Genomic DNA, 16,569 nt, shown 5'->3' on the forward strand with positions numbered 1-16,569 from the left:
ATCTATTTGAAAGTAAATCTCATGATATTTTACCTGTAAATACTTTTTCATGGATCTGCTTAAAAATAAGAATATTCTTTTTGAAAGCCACAATATAGAGATCAAACACAGGAAATTTAACATTGAAAATATAACCCGTATTCAAATTTTACCATCTGTCCCCAAAATGTTCTTTCGAAAATTTCACCTTAAAATTTCATGCGGCGAGACTCGCTTTTTTTGTTGTATAGTTCTCAGTTCTGATAAATGAATGCAGGCACATAACCACTCTGGCAATCAAGATATGAGACAGTTCCACCACCTCCAAAAATTCCTCCAGGCCTGTGTCGTTAACTCTTCTCACCGCCCCAGAAACGACTGATCTGTTTTGTTACTAAAGTTTGGCCTTTTCCAGAATATCATATAATTGGGAATATACAGCATGTAAGTCTGGTTTCTTTCATGTACACATAGTGATTTTGACAGTCATGGATGTTGTCATGTGTATCAGTAGTTTGTTCCTTTTTATTGCTAAGTAGTATTCCATTGTATGGATGTACCACAGTTTGTTCATTTACTGGCTGAAGAACATTTGGGTTGTTTCTAGTTTTTAGTGATTATGAATCAAGCCTCTGTAAACATTGGTGTAAGAGTTTTTGTGTGAACATAAGTTCTTTTTTCTCTGGAGTACGTAAGGAATAGGATTACTCATTTGTATAGTAAATATATGTTTAACTTTAAAAAAAACTGCTAAACTGTTTTCCAGATTATACATTTTTATATTCCCACTAGCAGCGTATGAGAGTTCCGATTTCTGCACATCCTTGTTAGCTCTTGGCATTGTCCTTAAAATTTTCTGGTTTTAATTTGTTTTTCTCTAGTGACTTATGACATTTAGCATGTTTCCATGTGCTTATTTACCATCTGTGTAGCTTATTTGATGAAGTGTGAAAATCTTTGGCCCATCTTTGGAAGTGAGTTGTTTGCTTTCTTATTATGGATTATTATTAGGTCTTTATATATTCTGGATACAAGTCCTTTAGCAGATGTGTGACTTGCAAATAGTTTCTCCCAGTCTGTGGCTTTTCATTTTCATTCTCTTAATAGTGTCTTTCAAAGAGTAGAATTTTAAAATCTTAGTGAAGTCCAGGATATTAACTTTTTCTTTTATGGGTGGTACTTTTGATGTTATACCTAAGAACACTTAAATGTTCTTAGATCTAAGGTCACAAAGATGTTCTCATGTTTTTTGCAGAAGTTTTATAATTTTCTGTTTTATATGTATATTTTACATGATCCACTTTGAGTTAAATTTTTTTTTTTGTAAATAAGTGAGGGATGAGTCGAGGTTATTTTTACATGGAGGAGTCCAGTTTTTCCAGCACCGTTTGTTGAAAGACTATTTTTTCATCACTGAATTGTCCTTGTACTTTTGTCAAAATCAATTGATTAGATTTGTATGAGTCTATTCTTGGACTCTGTATTCTTTTCTACTGATCCATGTGACTGTGCTTTTACCAACATCACATTATCTTGATGATTGGGTTTTCTGTCTTTTTTTTTTTTTTTTTTTTTTGAGACAGGGTCTGGCTGTGTCACCCAGGTTGGAGTACAATTATATGATCTCAGCTCGCTGTGGCCTCCCAAGTAACTGGGACTACAGGCGCATGCCACTGAACCTGGCTAAGTTTTTTCTTTTTTTTGTATTTTTACTAGAGATGGGGTTTCATCATGTTGCCCAGGCTGGTCTCGAACTCTTGAGCTCAAGTGATCTGCCTGCCTTGGCCTCCCGAAGTGCTGGGATTATAGGTGTGAGCTACCATACCCAGCTCTATCTTGATTATTGTAAACTTATAGTGGGGCCTTGAAATCAGATAGTGTGAGTCTTCCAACTTTGTTCTTTTAAAAATTGTTTTGGCTCTTCTAATTCCTTTTCCTTACTATATACACTTTAGAATCAACTTGTTGATATCTAACAGTAATCCTGCTGGGATTCTGAGATTTTGATTAGAGTTGAATCTATAAAGCAGTTTAGGTAGAAATGACATTTTAATGATATTGAATTGTCTAATCTGTGAACATAGCATATCTATTTTTTTCTTTTTTTTCTTTTTTTTTTTTGAGACGGAGTCTCACTTTGTCGCCCAGGGTAAAGTGCAGTGGTGTGATCTCAGTTTACTGCAACCTCCGCCTCCCAGTCTCAAGCAATTCTCCTGCCTCAGCCTCCCAAGTAGCTGGGACTACAGGCATACGCCGCCACGCCTGGCCAATTTTTTGTTTGTATTTTAGTAGAGATGGGGTTTCACTGTGTTGTCCGGGCTGGTTGTGAACTCCTGAGCTCGGGCAACCCACCCGTCTCAGACTCCCAAAGTGCTGGGTTTATAGGCTTGAGCCACCACGCCTGGTCATCTCTCTATTTAGGTTTTCTTTGATTTATTTCATCAGTATTTTGTAGTTTTCAGCATATTTAATGTTTTGTTAGATTTATACCAAAGTATCTCTCTCATAATTTTTGATGCTATTGTAAATTATACTGTTTTAAAGAAACACTTTTCAGCTATTTATTGATAGTATATAAAATATAATTGGTTTCTAAAACATTTAACTTGTATCTTATGACTTAGTCAAACTCACTTATTAGTTCTAGGATCTTTTTCGTAGATTCTTTGGCATTTTCTACTTAGACAATTATGTCTTCTGCAAATAGGGATAGTTTTATTTCTTTCCAATTCATGTGTCTTCTGTTTCTTTATTCTTACCATATTGCACTGGTTTAGGACTTCCAGTTCAATATTGAATATGCATGGTGGGAACTGACCTATCTTTACCTTGTTCTCAGTCTTAGGGAGAAAGCATCCCGCTTCTCACCATTACCCATGTGAGTTGTAGGTGTTTGGATATTCTCTTTATTAGGATAAGGAAAGTCTTCTCTGTTCCTAGTTGTTAAAAAATGTTATGATAAATGCATGTTGAATTCTATCCATTGATTTTTTTTGCATCTGTTGAGACAGTCATGTGGTTTTTCTTTTTCAGTCTGTTACTTGTTTGAATCATACCGATTTAAAAATATTGAACCAGTGTTGCATTCCTGGGAGAAGCCCCATTTAGTCATTGTGTGTTATTCTTTTTATATATTACTGGCCTTGCCAAAATCTTATTAAAGAATAATATATCTTCAGGAAAGATTTTGGTTTGAGTTTTATTTTATTTTGTAATGTCTTTGCTTTTGGTTCAAGGTAATACTGGCTCCACAAACTGAGTTGGGGTGTGTTGCCTCCTCTCTTGCTTTCTGGGAGAGATTGTGTACCATTAGTATTATTTCTTTCTTAAATGCTGGGTAAAATTCTCCAGTGGAAACCATTTAGACCTAGAGTATTTTGTGTTGAAGGTTTGTAACTAAAAAGTCTATTTCTAATAGTTATGTGGCTATTTAAATATATATTTCTTCTTGACTGAGCTTTGGTAGTTTATGTCTTTAAAGGATTTATCTATTTTACCTAAATTGTCAAAGCATCAGGTAGAACGTTGTTCCTAATATTCTCTTGTTATCCTTTTCATGTCTGTAGAGTCTGAAGTGATGCCACCTCATTCCTGATCGCAGGCTTTTGTGTCTTTTCTCTTTTTTCTTAGTCTTTGATCTTTTCAAAGAATTAGCTTTTAGCTTTTGGCTTTATTGACTTTTCACTATTTGTTTTCCATTTTCAATTTCAATTACAGTCATTCACCACATGACATTTTGGTCAACCACAGATGGCATATATGATGGTAGTCCCATAAGATCACAATATTGTAGTTCTACTGTACCTTTTCTATGTTAAGATACACAAATACTTACTGGCTGGATATGGTAGCTCATGCCTGTAGTCCTGGCCCTTTGAGAAGCCAAGGCAGGAAGAACCCTTGAGGACAGGTATTCAAAACCAGCCCGAACAACATAGCAGACTCCGTATCTACCAATAAAACAAAACAATACGTACAATTATGTTACAGTTGCCTACACTATTCAGTACAATAACATGCTGTACCAGTTTGTAGCATAGCAAGACTCTAGATCTACCAACAAAACAATACATACCATTATGTTACAATCGCCTACAGTATTAAGTACAATAACACACCATACCTGTTTGTACCATAGCAAGACTCCATATCTACCAACAAAACAAGACAATACATACCATTATGTTACAATCGCCTACAGTATTCAGTACAATAACACGCTGTACCAGTTTGTAGCATAGCAAGACTATATATCTACCAACAAAACAATACAATACGTGCCATTATGTTACAATTGCCTACAATATTAAGTGCAATAACATGCTGTACCAGTTCGTAGCTTAGGAGCAAATGGCTATATCATACAATCTAGGTAAGTAGTAGGCTATACCATATCTTTGCTTTCAATGGCCATACATATTTTGAGAGAAGAAAAATAGACATCATAATTTTCTAAGTATTTACCATTTCTGTTCCTCTTTCTTCATTCCTGAGTGCTAGATTCAGCATTATTTTCCTTCAGCCTGAAGAGCTTTAATTAGCATTTCTTTTTAAAGCAGTTCTGCTGGTAATTTTCTTAGTTTTCCTTCATCTAAGAATATCTTGTCTTCATTCCTGGAAGATTTTTTGCTGGGTATAGAATTCTGAGTTGATACCTCTTTTCTTTCAGTCCTTTAAAGATGCCTGACTGTCTTCTGGACTCCATTTCCCCTGGTGGGAAGTCTGCAGTCATTCAAAGTGATATTCATCTGTATTTAGTGTTTTATTTTTCTTTGGATTCTTTGAAAATTTAAAAAAATATTTGGTATTCAGCACTTGGGTTATACTGTGGTTTTCTGGGTAGTTTGCATGGTTTTCTTTGAATTTAGTTTCTATGGGGTGTACTGAGCTTCCTGGCTTTGTAGATTTGTCTTTGACCAAATTCGGGAAATTTTTAGCCATTATGTCTTTAAAACTTTTCCTGAGCCAATCTTTTTTCTCTCACTTTGAAACTTCAATGACATGAACTTTAGATCTCTTTGTATTGCCCCACAGGTCTCTGAAGCTTTGCTCAGTAAATTTTTTCTGTTTTTTAGATTGAATAATTTCTATCGATATTTGAAAATCCCCTTACTCATTCCTCTGTCCTCTCCATTCTACTATGGAGCAGAACTTTTCTTTGTTTTTATTTTATTTTTTTGTTGTAAATTGAGAATTTACAATTGTCTAAATGCATGGGGTACAACATGATGTTATAATTTATGAATACAAGGTAGAATAAGTAAATCAAGCTGGTTAACACATCCATTACCTCTAATCCTTAACATTATTTGTGATGAGAGCTTTCAAAATTTACTGTCAGCAAATTTGAAATGTACAATACTCTGTTATGAACTGTATTCACCAGGCTGTGCAATAGAACTCAAAATATTAATAGCTTTTTTTTTTTTGAGACAGGGTTTTATTCCCATTGTCTCTAGGCTGGAGTGCAGTGGCGCAAACTCTGCCTCCTGGGCTCAAGCAATCTTCCCACCTCAGCCTCCTGAGTAGTTGGGACCACAGCACATACCACCACGTCTGGCTAATTTTTTTTTTTTTTGTATTTTTGGGAGAGATGGGGTTTTACCATGTTGCCCAGGCTGGTCTCAAACTGCTGAGCTCAAGTGATCCACGTGCTTTGGCCTCCCAAAGTGCTAGTATTACAGGTGTGAGCCTATGCGCCCAGCCTAAAATCTTAATAGCTTTTTAGGGTAAAAATACTTGAGCATTATGCTGTGAGACTCTGTGTTCTTTTAACATCCCATGGAGAACATTTACTTGGTTGTGTTTTAGCCTTCAGTCAACCCTGTTACATGCAGCCTGTAACTCCGTCTTGCCCTTTGTGGGTGGTGATTCCGCTGTGAGTTCGGTACAAAGGCCTGTGCTCTTCTGCCATGGGTGTGTCCCAGCCATGCACAGGTGAGCTGGGACCTGTGCCCATTCATATGTAGAATGTGGGGAATCCTTTCTCTGACTGGCTGCCATTTCTTCAGTATTCTTCCCCAACTCTTTGAGTTGCATAGATTCCTTTTCTTGGTCCAGAGAGACAGGATTTCGCTCAGTCTTGGCTGTGCTGGAAACTTGTCTCAGGTCAAAGTTTGAGAGAGGACAGGAAAATAAATAGGAACCTCACCCTGTGCAGGTTGCTTCTCCGAGTTTTGATTCTTTTCAGTCTGCCTGTTATTTTTTTCACTCCTTGTCCTCAGGTAGTTGGGTTTTTTTGTTTGTTTGTTTGTTTTTTCATTTTGTCCAGAATTTTTAGTCCTACTCAGTAGGAAAGAAGGCTGAAAGAGGCTTACTCCATCCTGGTGAGCATTAGAAGCCTATGGTAATATACCTTAATGCTTTTTTTTTTTTTTTCCCCGATCTGGGGTCAGAAAGTATGCATGGTGTTGGCTGCCATGTCCTTCAATGTTGAACACTTCTTTAACATTTCATTGTTGTGTATGCTGTGATATTTTTGCAGAGCCTGGGTCAGTTTGGTAGAATTGCTCTCAGTGTCTCACCCTTTCTTGAATCAACTTTTTCAAGCTTTTTCTCACCTCTTCGATGGACATGCTTTAGCCAAGGCTGCTGGTAACTTCCATGTTGCCAAATGCAATGGATAGTCCTTTGTCTTCTTCCTAATTTCTCACCCCATTCCATTCTTCCTTTCTTGAAATACTTTCTCTGCTTGGCCCCGGGACACTGTTCCCTCTGGGCTTCCCGCTCTCCTCCCTGGCCACTCTTACTCAGTCCTCTTTATTGGTGCCTTCCCAAGGCCTGGCTACTAGACCTTAGAGGCCCTCAGGCATGAGTCTTTGTATACACTACATCTCTTCATGATCACTTCCATCCCAACCACTTTCTTTGTTTTTTTTTTGAGACGGAGTCTCACTCTGTCACCCAGGCTGGAGTGCAGTGGCATGATCTCGGCTCACGGCACCCTCCACCTCCTGGGTTCAAGCAATTCTCCTGCCTCAGCCTCCTGAGTAGCTGGGGTTACAGGTGCATGCCACCACACTTAGCTAATTTTTCTATTTTTCAGTAGAGATGGGGTTTTGCCATGTTGGCCAGACTGGTCTGAAACTTCTGACCTCAGGTGATCCACCTGCCTTGGCCTTCCAAAGTGCTGGGATTGTAGACATTAGCCACCTTGCCTGATGTCAGCCACTTTCAATTCCATCCATTCAGGAACTCCCAATTACACCATTAGCTCAGACATCTTTACATATATTTAATAGGCACCTCCAACTTAACATGTCCCAAATAAATTTCCTAATTTCCTCCCAAATGCCAAACTGTTCCCCCATGGTCTTTTCCATCATAGTAAATGGATACTTTATTCTTCTAGCTTTTCAGGCTAAAAATTGTGGTGTCTTCCTTCATTCTTCTCCTGGTCTCATATTTCAGTCTATCTGCCTTACTTAGGTATATACAGAATCTGATCACCTTGCACCCTCTTCCTGGCCACCCCTTTATCGCAGGCTACCCACACCTTTCACCTTCTGTAATCTTTATTCTGCTCTTTGCAGCCTATCCTTTCTGTTGGCCGAAATGATCCTTTCACAAGTGAAGTCAGATCATGCCATTCCTCTGGCCAAGCCCCCAGTGGCCTCCCACATCTGCAAGCATGATACAAAGGTCTACAAGGCCCTTCTCAGATCTCCAGTATCCTCCCTCCACTCACCGTGTCCCTGCTACACAGACCTCCTGGCTGATCCTAGAACTCACCTGACCTTGTCTTCCTCAGGGCCTTTGCACTTGCTGTTCCTTTGGGGCGGAATGCTTTTCCAGGTATTCATGTGCCTTATTCCCTCACTTCATTCAGTTTTCTGCTCAGATGTCACCCTAGAGGGAGGCCTTTGATGACTGCTCTGCTGAAAATAATATTGTGCCTCTGTGCCTCTTGAGTTCCCTGTCCTTACCAGGTTTTCTTTTTCTCTGCTGTACTGATCTTCCTTGGCATGCTGTGTTTGTTTTGGTGCTTATGGACGTTCTTTCTTAGTAGCATGTAAACTCCAGAAGGGGAGAAATCGTGCCAGCCTAGAACAGGTTTTATACCTAGGTAGATGCTTATGGGAATTTGTAGAATTGGTGGCTTGGTAAAAATGCTTTTGCATATACGGGTTTTATCTCTGTCCTGAAAGCTGGCTCCTTGGAGCCATCCAGACTTTCTTTTACAGTCATGTGCCAGGGGAAGGATGGCCCCTGCCTCCCACCCTCCTACTCCCAGGCCAGGTCACTTGGGCCACCAACCTGGAGTCCTCTCCCATCCCCTACCCCTGCCATGTGCACCTTGTTCACAGCCCCGGTGGAGATCACTCTGCCAGTGTCTCCCATGACTCCACGTGCCAGGGCCAAGAAGCATGTATCAGTCACCTGCTGTCTGATGCAGAGGGCCTTGTCAGCAGCAGAGCCCGCTTCCCGGAATGTCACGCAGGCAGCCAGTTCTCGGTCACTCTGGATGATGGAGTGTGAGGAATCCGTCACTCAACCTGCCAGGAGGCGAGGCAGGAGGCCGGGCCACCGCAGCTCCATCTCCACGCTCCTTCTTGGCTCTCCCCGGGTCTATGTCAGAGCTGATTAAAGGCAGAGAAGCCTGTTCTCTGCCCCACAGCCGGTGACAGCAGGGAGCCGCTGGCCAGGGCCAGGCCATGGTTGTCATGCTCAGTAGTGATGGGTAGATGCAACTGCTGTCCAGAAATGGAGCCGAGCAGATAGCTGGGGGAGCCACAGCCCCAGAATGCTGCCTTCGGCCTGAGCTGCCTTTCTGGAGGCCTGTCTTACGGGAAGCACCCACGTATAGTCTAGGCACCCAGTCTGTCTGACAATTTGTATTCTGCAAGATGAGTTCATACACCTTTCATCGAATATTACCACACCCCCATACCCGCTGCATTTTTCCCTTTTTTTCTTTTTCTTTTTTTCCACTAGGGCCAGATGTGTTGGCTTACACCTGCAATCCCAGCACTTTGGGAGGCCTAGGTGGGCAGATTGCTTGAGCCCAGGAGTTTGAGACCAGCCTAGGCTGTTGCCTAGGAAAATTAGCTGGGTGTGGGTGGCTTGCACCTGTAGTCCCAACTACCCAGGAGGCTGATGTGGGAGGATTGCTTGAGCCTAGGAGATTGAGGCTGAAGTGAGACATGATCGTGCCACTGCCCTCCAGCCTGTGCAAGAGCAAGATCCTGTCTCAAAAACATTGTGTTTTTACTCTAGAAAGAATTAGTTGTGGGAATTTGACAAATGCATACAGAAGTGTGCCCAGCTCCACAAACAAGATATAGCATAGTTCTGTCACGGCCCCAGATTCTGCCATGCCCCCTCTGGTCATCCTCTTTCATCACCTGGCAGCCGGTGGCCACTGATCTGATTTTGGTCCTTATAGTTTTACCTTCTCCAGAATGTCACAGGAATGGAGTCATACGGTTTGTCATCTTTAGGGTCTGGCTTCTTTCGGCCTCGGGCATTTGAGATTTATGCATGTATTCATGTTATGGTGCATATCGGTTGTTCATTCTGTTTTGTTGCCAGGTAGTATTCCCCTGAATGGAGATTTGTCTGTCCATTCCCTAGCTGAAGGACTTTGGGGTTGTTTCTAGTTTTTGACCATTAGGAATAAGGCTCTCCGGCTACTATATGTATGTGCATAAAGGTGTTTGTGTGAAGGTACGTTTTCATTTCCCTTGAGTTAAATACCTAAGAGGGGAAGTGCAGGTCATATGGTAGGTGTATGTTGAACCTTTTTTTTTTTTTTTTTTTTTGGGTGGAGGGGGACAGAGTTTCACTCTTGTCACCCAGGCTGGAGTACAATGGTGCGATCTCGGTTCACTGCAACCTCCACCTCCTGGGTTCAAGAGATTCTCATGCTTCAACCTCCCGAATAGCTGGGATTACAGGCATGCGCCACCACACCCGGCTTTTTTTATTTTTTGTATTTTTAGTAGAGACGAGGTTTCTCCATGTTGGTCAAGCTGGTCTGTAACTCCCAATCTCAGGTGCCCGTCTTGGCCTCCCAAAGTATGTTGAACTTTTTAAGAAACTGACACACCATTTTCCATTCCCACCAGCCGTGCATGAGATTTCCAATTTCTCCACTTCCTTGTCAGCACTTGGTAAGGCTGGTCCTTAATTTCAGTCATTCTGATAGGTAGGTACATAGAAATATCTTGTTGTGATTTTAACTGGCATTTCCCTAATGAGTAATGATGCTGAATACATTTTTATGTGCTTATCTGCCATCCATCTATCTTCTTTGGTGAAGTGACTCTTCAAAGCTTTTGCCCATTTAAAAAACATTGGCTTGTTTCTCCTATTACTGGGTTTTGAGAGTTCTGTATTAAATATATGATTTGTAAGTATTTTCTCCCAGTCTGTGGCTTGTCTTTTCATTCTCTTTATAGTAAATAGCGTCTCTGAAGGACAAAAGTTCCTAAATGTGATGAAGTCCAGTTTATCAATTTGTTCTTTTGTGGGTCAGGCTTCTAATGTTCTAAGGAAACTTTGCCTTCACGGTTTCTCCTACTAGGTGTTCTTTTAGAAGCGTTATGGTTTCAGGTTTTACATTTATTTCTATGATCCATTTTAAGTTAATTTTTTATAAGGTGTGAGGTATAGGCTAAGGTTCTTTTTTTTGTATATGGACATCCAATTGTTCTTTGCTATTTGTTGTAAAGACTATCATTTCTCCATTTAATTATTTTTTGGGACTTTGTCAAAGATCAAACAACACTTGTTTTGTGTGTGAGCCTGTTTCTGGACTTTCTGTTCCATGGATCTATGTGACTTTTTTTTTTTTAATTTTTATTTATTTATTTTTTGAGATGGAGTCTCACTCTGTCACCTAGTCTGGAGTGTAATGGTGCAATCTTGGCTCATTGCAACATCCGCCTCCCAGTTTCAAGCGATTCTTGTGCCTCTGCCTCCCGAGTAGCTGGGATTAAAAGTGCGCCACCACACCGGCTAATTTTTGTACTTTTAATAGAGATGAGGTTTCATCATGTTGGCCAGGCTGGTCTTGAACTCCTAACGTCAGGGTTATCCGCCCGCCTGGGCCTCCCAAAGTGCTGAGATTACAGGCGTGAACCACCGCACCTGGCCTTGACTATTCTTTTACCAGTAACCCCCATATTGTCTTGGCTACTGTAGCTTTTTAGTAAGTTTGGACATTAGGTAGTGACCATAGCTACCTTTTCAGCAGGGGGGGCTGTTGTTCTCCCCGCTTTACAGGTGAAGAAACTAACCACAATCATGGAATCTTCTTGATCGTCTCCCTTATCAGGTGTTAGATGCTTAGCTCATGTTTAACACCTGATGCCTGATGCCTCTCATGCTTGATGCTCAGGACGTCGCCTTTGCAGTCTGGCTTGTGTTTGACTCTTAACTCTGTTTTTGTTAGTTGTATACCCCTGGGAAAGTAATCTTACCCCTCTGTGCCTCAGTTTCTTCATCTATAAAGTGGACATCACCTGCCTTATACATTGTGGCAGATATTAAATGAGTCCATGTATCAGGTGAAACCATGTGAAATTGCTGATCTCTGATCATTTTCACAGACACAAATGGCAGTTTTACCTAGTCCAACCTAACATGCAAAGTGTTCCTTGTGGTACTGGAGAAAGGGTATGTTCTCCAGAAATGGTCCCTGCAGCTGCTGCCATGCTCACTGATACAGCGCCTGCTTCTGCTGCTGTTGCTATGACATTGTTATTACTGAAGGTGGTGGCTCTGAGGCTGATGTTTCATGTTCCTTGTGCCCTCTAATTAGGCAGCCAGTGTCTACAAGGACTTCCCAAGTGGCAAGCTTCTTGCTGAGTCTGCAAAGAGTAATCTTTGCAGAGTTGGATCATGGGGCAGGAGTGCTCTCCTCAGGATACATGTGTGTGCAGAGTGCAGCGGGAGAAGCTTGAGTGGGCAGGAGGGGTGGGTGCCACTTCCTGGACGTGGCCCATTAAGGGAGCCTGGTAGGGTGATTGGGAATTTGGGATGGGGAGAGTGTTCCAGGCTCAGGTAATGGCTTGTGCAAAGGCTTGGAGGGGTCAGTGGACAAGCTTCAGGGGAAGCCCTGAGGTTTGACTGTTGGGTGGAGGGGGAAGCTGCTTATGGTGGTGTAGGCTGTCTGCACAACTAACCCCATCCTTTGCATCCACAGGTCCCACCCACCTCTGCCTCCGCCATGGCTGCAAGAACCGTTATCATTGACCACGGGTCTGGCTTTTTGAAGGCTGGCACGGCTGGCTGGAATGAGCCTCAGATGGTCTTCCCGAACATCGTGAACTACCTACCGTGCAAGGAGAACCCTGGCCCCAGCTACGCCCGGAGGCGCGTGAGCCTGGGCATCGACATTTGCCATCCTGACACCTTTAGCTACCCCATCGAGCGGGGCCGCATCCTCAACTGGGAGGGCGTGCAGTACCTCTGGTCATTTGTGTTGGAGAACCACAAACGGGAGCACGAGGTCCCCTCTGTGATCATCACGGAGACCCCCTTGAGGGAGCCTGCGGACCGAAAGAAGATGTTGGAGGTGAGGCCTTCCGGGGGCTGCTCCCACTCGGGAGCGGGAAACAGACTGACACTATGTCTGGACTGATTGGGCACCAGGAATTGTGCTTTTTAAGATAAATTGCCAACTGAGTGTGGTGGCTTATGCCTGTAATCCCAACACTTTGGGAGTCCCCGGCGGGTGGGCAGATCGCTTGAGTCCAGGAGTTCACGACCAACCTGGGCAATATAGTGAGATCCCGTCTCTATAAAAAAATACAAAAATTAGCCAGGCGTAGGGTGCATGCTTGTGGTCCCAGCTACCTGGGAGGCTGAGGTGGGAGGATCACTTGAGCCTGGGAAGTCAAGAATAGAGTGAACTGAGGTCACGCCACTGCACTCTAGCCTGGGCAACAGAGCAAGGCCCTGTCTCAAAAAAAAAAAAAAAAAAAAAAAAAGAAACCAACAAATTGCCCCACAAACATTTCCCAAGAGCCTAGTGGGTGCCTGGTGTGTCTCTAAGCAAGGGAGCTCATGGAGGCCCCACCTGCAGACGGACATGTAGCAACCAAAGTGCTCGGTGGAAAGGGGGTTGTTACCAGGGAGAAAGACGTGGGATTATTTGCTTATGGATTCCATAATTGCTGATATAGGCCATGTTCTGGCCCTCAGAGCTTCCATGAAGGAGTTGACAAATAATTCCAGGTAGCGATGAGTTCTAGAACCGTAATGAAATGGGATGATGGTGGACTGTTGGGGGTGGGGAACCTGTTTGAAGAGAGTACTCAGGAAGGGCTTCTCTGACGGAGGTGATTTCAGCAGCAAGAGCGGCAAGAGGCAAGTAGGATGGTGAGGCTGGTGGAGGGTGGGCCTTGTAGGCCTGGTAGGCTGTGGGTAGTGCTTGGATTCTACTCTAAATCAAGGATTGGCAACCCAGTGAGCCAAATCCGGCCCACCACCTATTTTGTAAATAAAGTTTTATTGGAACATAGCCACACGCATTCATTTATATGTTGTGTAAGACAGAAAGGGGAGGAAAGAAAAAAGAAAATATGCTTATTGCCTGGTAGACAAAGCCCTATTATTATTTTTTAAATAAAAACTTTCCAGACATCAAGACAAAACAGGAATTCTGATATTTAGGGTTTGGCAGAGCGTGCTTTCATACTCCAGCATCTGAGTTCAGTCGTTGCAGCAGAGACTGTTTGAGACCATACATCAAGTTAAAGGCTAAAATATTTACTATCGTAGATTTGTTAAATAAAATGCATGATGTCCTAGTTAGACTTGAGTTTCAGATAAATGACAAATAATGTCTTAGTATTTAAGTATGTTTCATATTGCATGGGGCATACTTACACTACAGTATTATTTATTATTGATCTGACAGTCATATGTAACTGGGCATCCTGTAGTTTTATTTGCTGAATTTGGCAACCCTTACTGTCTATCCCCTTTACAGAAAATGCTTGCCAGCCACTGCTCTAAGTGAATAGGAAGTTCCTGAGGAGTTTTAAATGGAGAGTTTTAAATGGGGGAGTCATATCTGATTTTCCATTTGAAAAAGAGGACCTTGGCTGCTATTTTGAGAAATGGCTGGTGGGGGGACAATTTTCTGAGAGTAATAATGGAGAGAGCCCCCTCTCACTGAGGGGAGATGACAGGCTTGTGGGGGCTTGAAGCGGTAAGTGGCTGGGGCCACAGAAGGGTTGACTATTGTGATCTTTCTGCTTCTATGGGATTAGAACCTTGGGAAGGCAGCCAGAGCTGAGGAATGGGGGGCAGGGAGACTTTGTAAAGATTCAGGGGGTGAGGGGCAGGGGGAGAAAACCAGCCCAGGGTCTCTGGCAAACCCTAAATATCCAAATTCCAGGGTTGTCTTGACGTTTGTAAGGTTTTTATTTTAAAAAAAAGAATAAATAAGGCTTTTGCTCCCAGGCAGTGAGCATCTTTTCCCTTTTTTTTCTCTTTTATTTTCTTTCCTTTTTCATTCTTTCCACCCGTTTGTCTTTTTTCTTGTCTGTCTTATCTTTCTTGTCTGTCTTTCTAGTCTTCCTCCACTTTTCGGAGGCAGTGGTGAATATGCAACACTTGTTTCTTTTCTAATCTGTTCTTGCTTCTTCTAAAGAGGCGGTTCAGGCTGCACATGTGACCCGTGGCCATGTCCCTCCTGCAGCCAGTCCCAGAACCATTTCTTGCAGCCACAGAGCTCTTCTCACCTCTCCACCAAAGTGATCTTCTGAACGGCCATGACCAGACAAGCTCCTGAGGGCAAACCCAGCTCCCCTTCTAATCCTCTAGAGCTGCTGCTTTATCCTCACTGCATGAGCTCCAGGGTCCCTGGGCACAGCATCCTGGGGCAGCCCGAGAGTCCCCCGAGGACGTGGCTCTGTGCTGACTTCAGCTTTGACTGCTGAGCAGGCTGGGGGAAATGCACTGAGTGAATTCTCCCTTATTGCAGATCCTGTTTGAGTTGCTGCATGTCCCATCCGTTCTCCTGGCTGACCAGCTGCAGATGTCCCTGTATGCCTCTGGCCTCCTGACCGGAGTGGTGGTTGATTCTGGCTACGGCCTGACCCGCGTGCAGCCTTTCCACCAGGGCCGCCCCTTGCCCGCCAGTGGCAAGACGCTGGAGTTCGCCGGCCAGGATCTCTCCACCTATCTCCTCAAGAGCCTCTTTAAGGAAGATTGCGATAGACGCAGCCTGTTTCAGCTGGAGACGGTCGCCATTACTCAGATGAACAAGTGCTACGTGCCGCAGAATCTGGGGGAGGCCCTGGACTTTCGTGAGAGGCAGAAGAGTGGCTTGGATGAGAGCAACACCTATCAGCTCCCAGACGGCTCCCGCGTGGAGCTGACCCCCATGCAGCGGGTGGCTCCTGAGATGTTCTTTAGCCCGCAGGTGTTCGAGCAGCCAGGGCCCAGCATCCCACGGGCCATCGTGGAATCCGTGGAGTCCTGCGAGATCTCCCTGCGCCCCCTGCTGGTCTCCCATGTGATGGCCTGCGGGGGCAACACCCTCTATCCCGGGTTCACAAAGCGCCTGTTCGGGGAGCTGATGGGGGATCGTGTCTCCTCCACCAAGGCCACAGTCTGGGCGGGTTCCAATAGAAACTTCAGTGTCTGGCTAGGAGCGTCCGTGGTGGCTCACCTTTCTACCTACCAGTCTGAGTGGATGTCCCGAGAGGAGTATGGTGAGCATAGGAGGATGTGACCCTACTGGCTGTCTCCTGAGAATGGGCTCCTGTTAGATGGGCACGGGCAGATTAATTTTAGCAAAATGTTCTGGGTGGTGGTAGAATGAGGTGAGGTGGGGTGAGCTGGCTTTGGAATTCTGGGGGCATAAGTGTATTTTTTAGGTTCTAAGGTTTTATCTTGTTGCAAGAGTGGGACCTACCCAAGGGGAAAGACAAGATGTCATCCTTGGAAACTCTGCAGGGAACGGTTTTTCCAGGGTGGCCTGTCATTGGAGTCTGAGTGGCTGACTGCCATCTCCATGCCCGAGAGCCACTGGTTTTTCATTGACACTTCCCTTGGTTTGTCTCATTCTTCTTGGTTGAGTAGGTTTTAACTGGGGTAACACTTCTGCTAGGAGTCCCAATTATTTTTGACTAGGGGATGGGGAAGAGTTGACATTTCTGGTCCTAGCCCTTTCTGGCCAGGGAGGCATTGCTGCAGGTGAGCCTGGGATGCCCTTGCCACCCATGGTTGGACCTTGTTTTATATCTGCAAATAAACAACTTGTTTGGAAGCAGCGCTGGCTCCTGTGATGGATGGGGGTAGGGTGGGCGGCCCCTTGGGGAGTCTCAGGGAGTATAAGTGTGAGAGAGCCAGGTAGGGGCCAGGGCAGTCTCTGAGGTGTCTGGGGCCTGTGAACAGTGGCTGCCACTGAGCCAAATAGGCAAGGGTCTGGACCCTGTGTTCTTCCACTGCCACATTCTATCCATCCATCCCAGGTGTCCCAATATTCTGTTGAAAGTTTTCCTTCTTTCTTGTATTTGTTTGGTATATATCTGATGAATATTCAAGTACCTACCATGTTTTAGGAGCTGTGCTGGACACTGGGGACTTGAGGTGAGAAAGATGTACAAGGTTTCTGGTTTTCAGCTTACA

General features: G+C 43.7%; 1 protein-coding gene across 1 annotated transcript; it reads left to right on the top strand.

Annotated features, from left to right (window-relative positions):
* The first annotated feature begins 12,132 nt into the window (after positions 1-12,132).
* ACTL8 (actin like 8) lies at positions 12,133-16,210 on the top strand. The gene is made up of 2 exons (XM_025357393.1): positions 12,133-12,499; positions 14,918-16,210. Exons 1-2 carry the CDS (start codon positions 12,152-12,154, stop codon positions 15,668-15,670), a joined length of 1,101 nt encoding a protein of 366 aa, XP_025213178.1. The 5' UTR covers positions 12,133-12,151; the 3' UTR covers positions 15,671-16,210.
* The last annotated feature ends 359 nt before the right edge of the window (positions 16,211-16,569 follow it).

This window comes from Theropithecus gelada, chromosome 1, assembly GCF_003255815.1.
Source record: "Theropithecus gelada isolate Dixy chromosome 1, Tgel_1.0, whole genome shotgun sequence".
Lineage (NCBI taxonomy): Eukaryota > Metazoa > Chordata > Mammalia > Primates > Cercopithecidae > Theropithecus > Theropithecus gelada.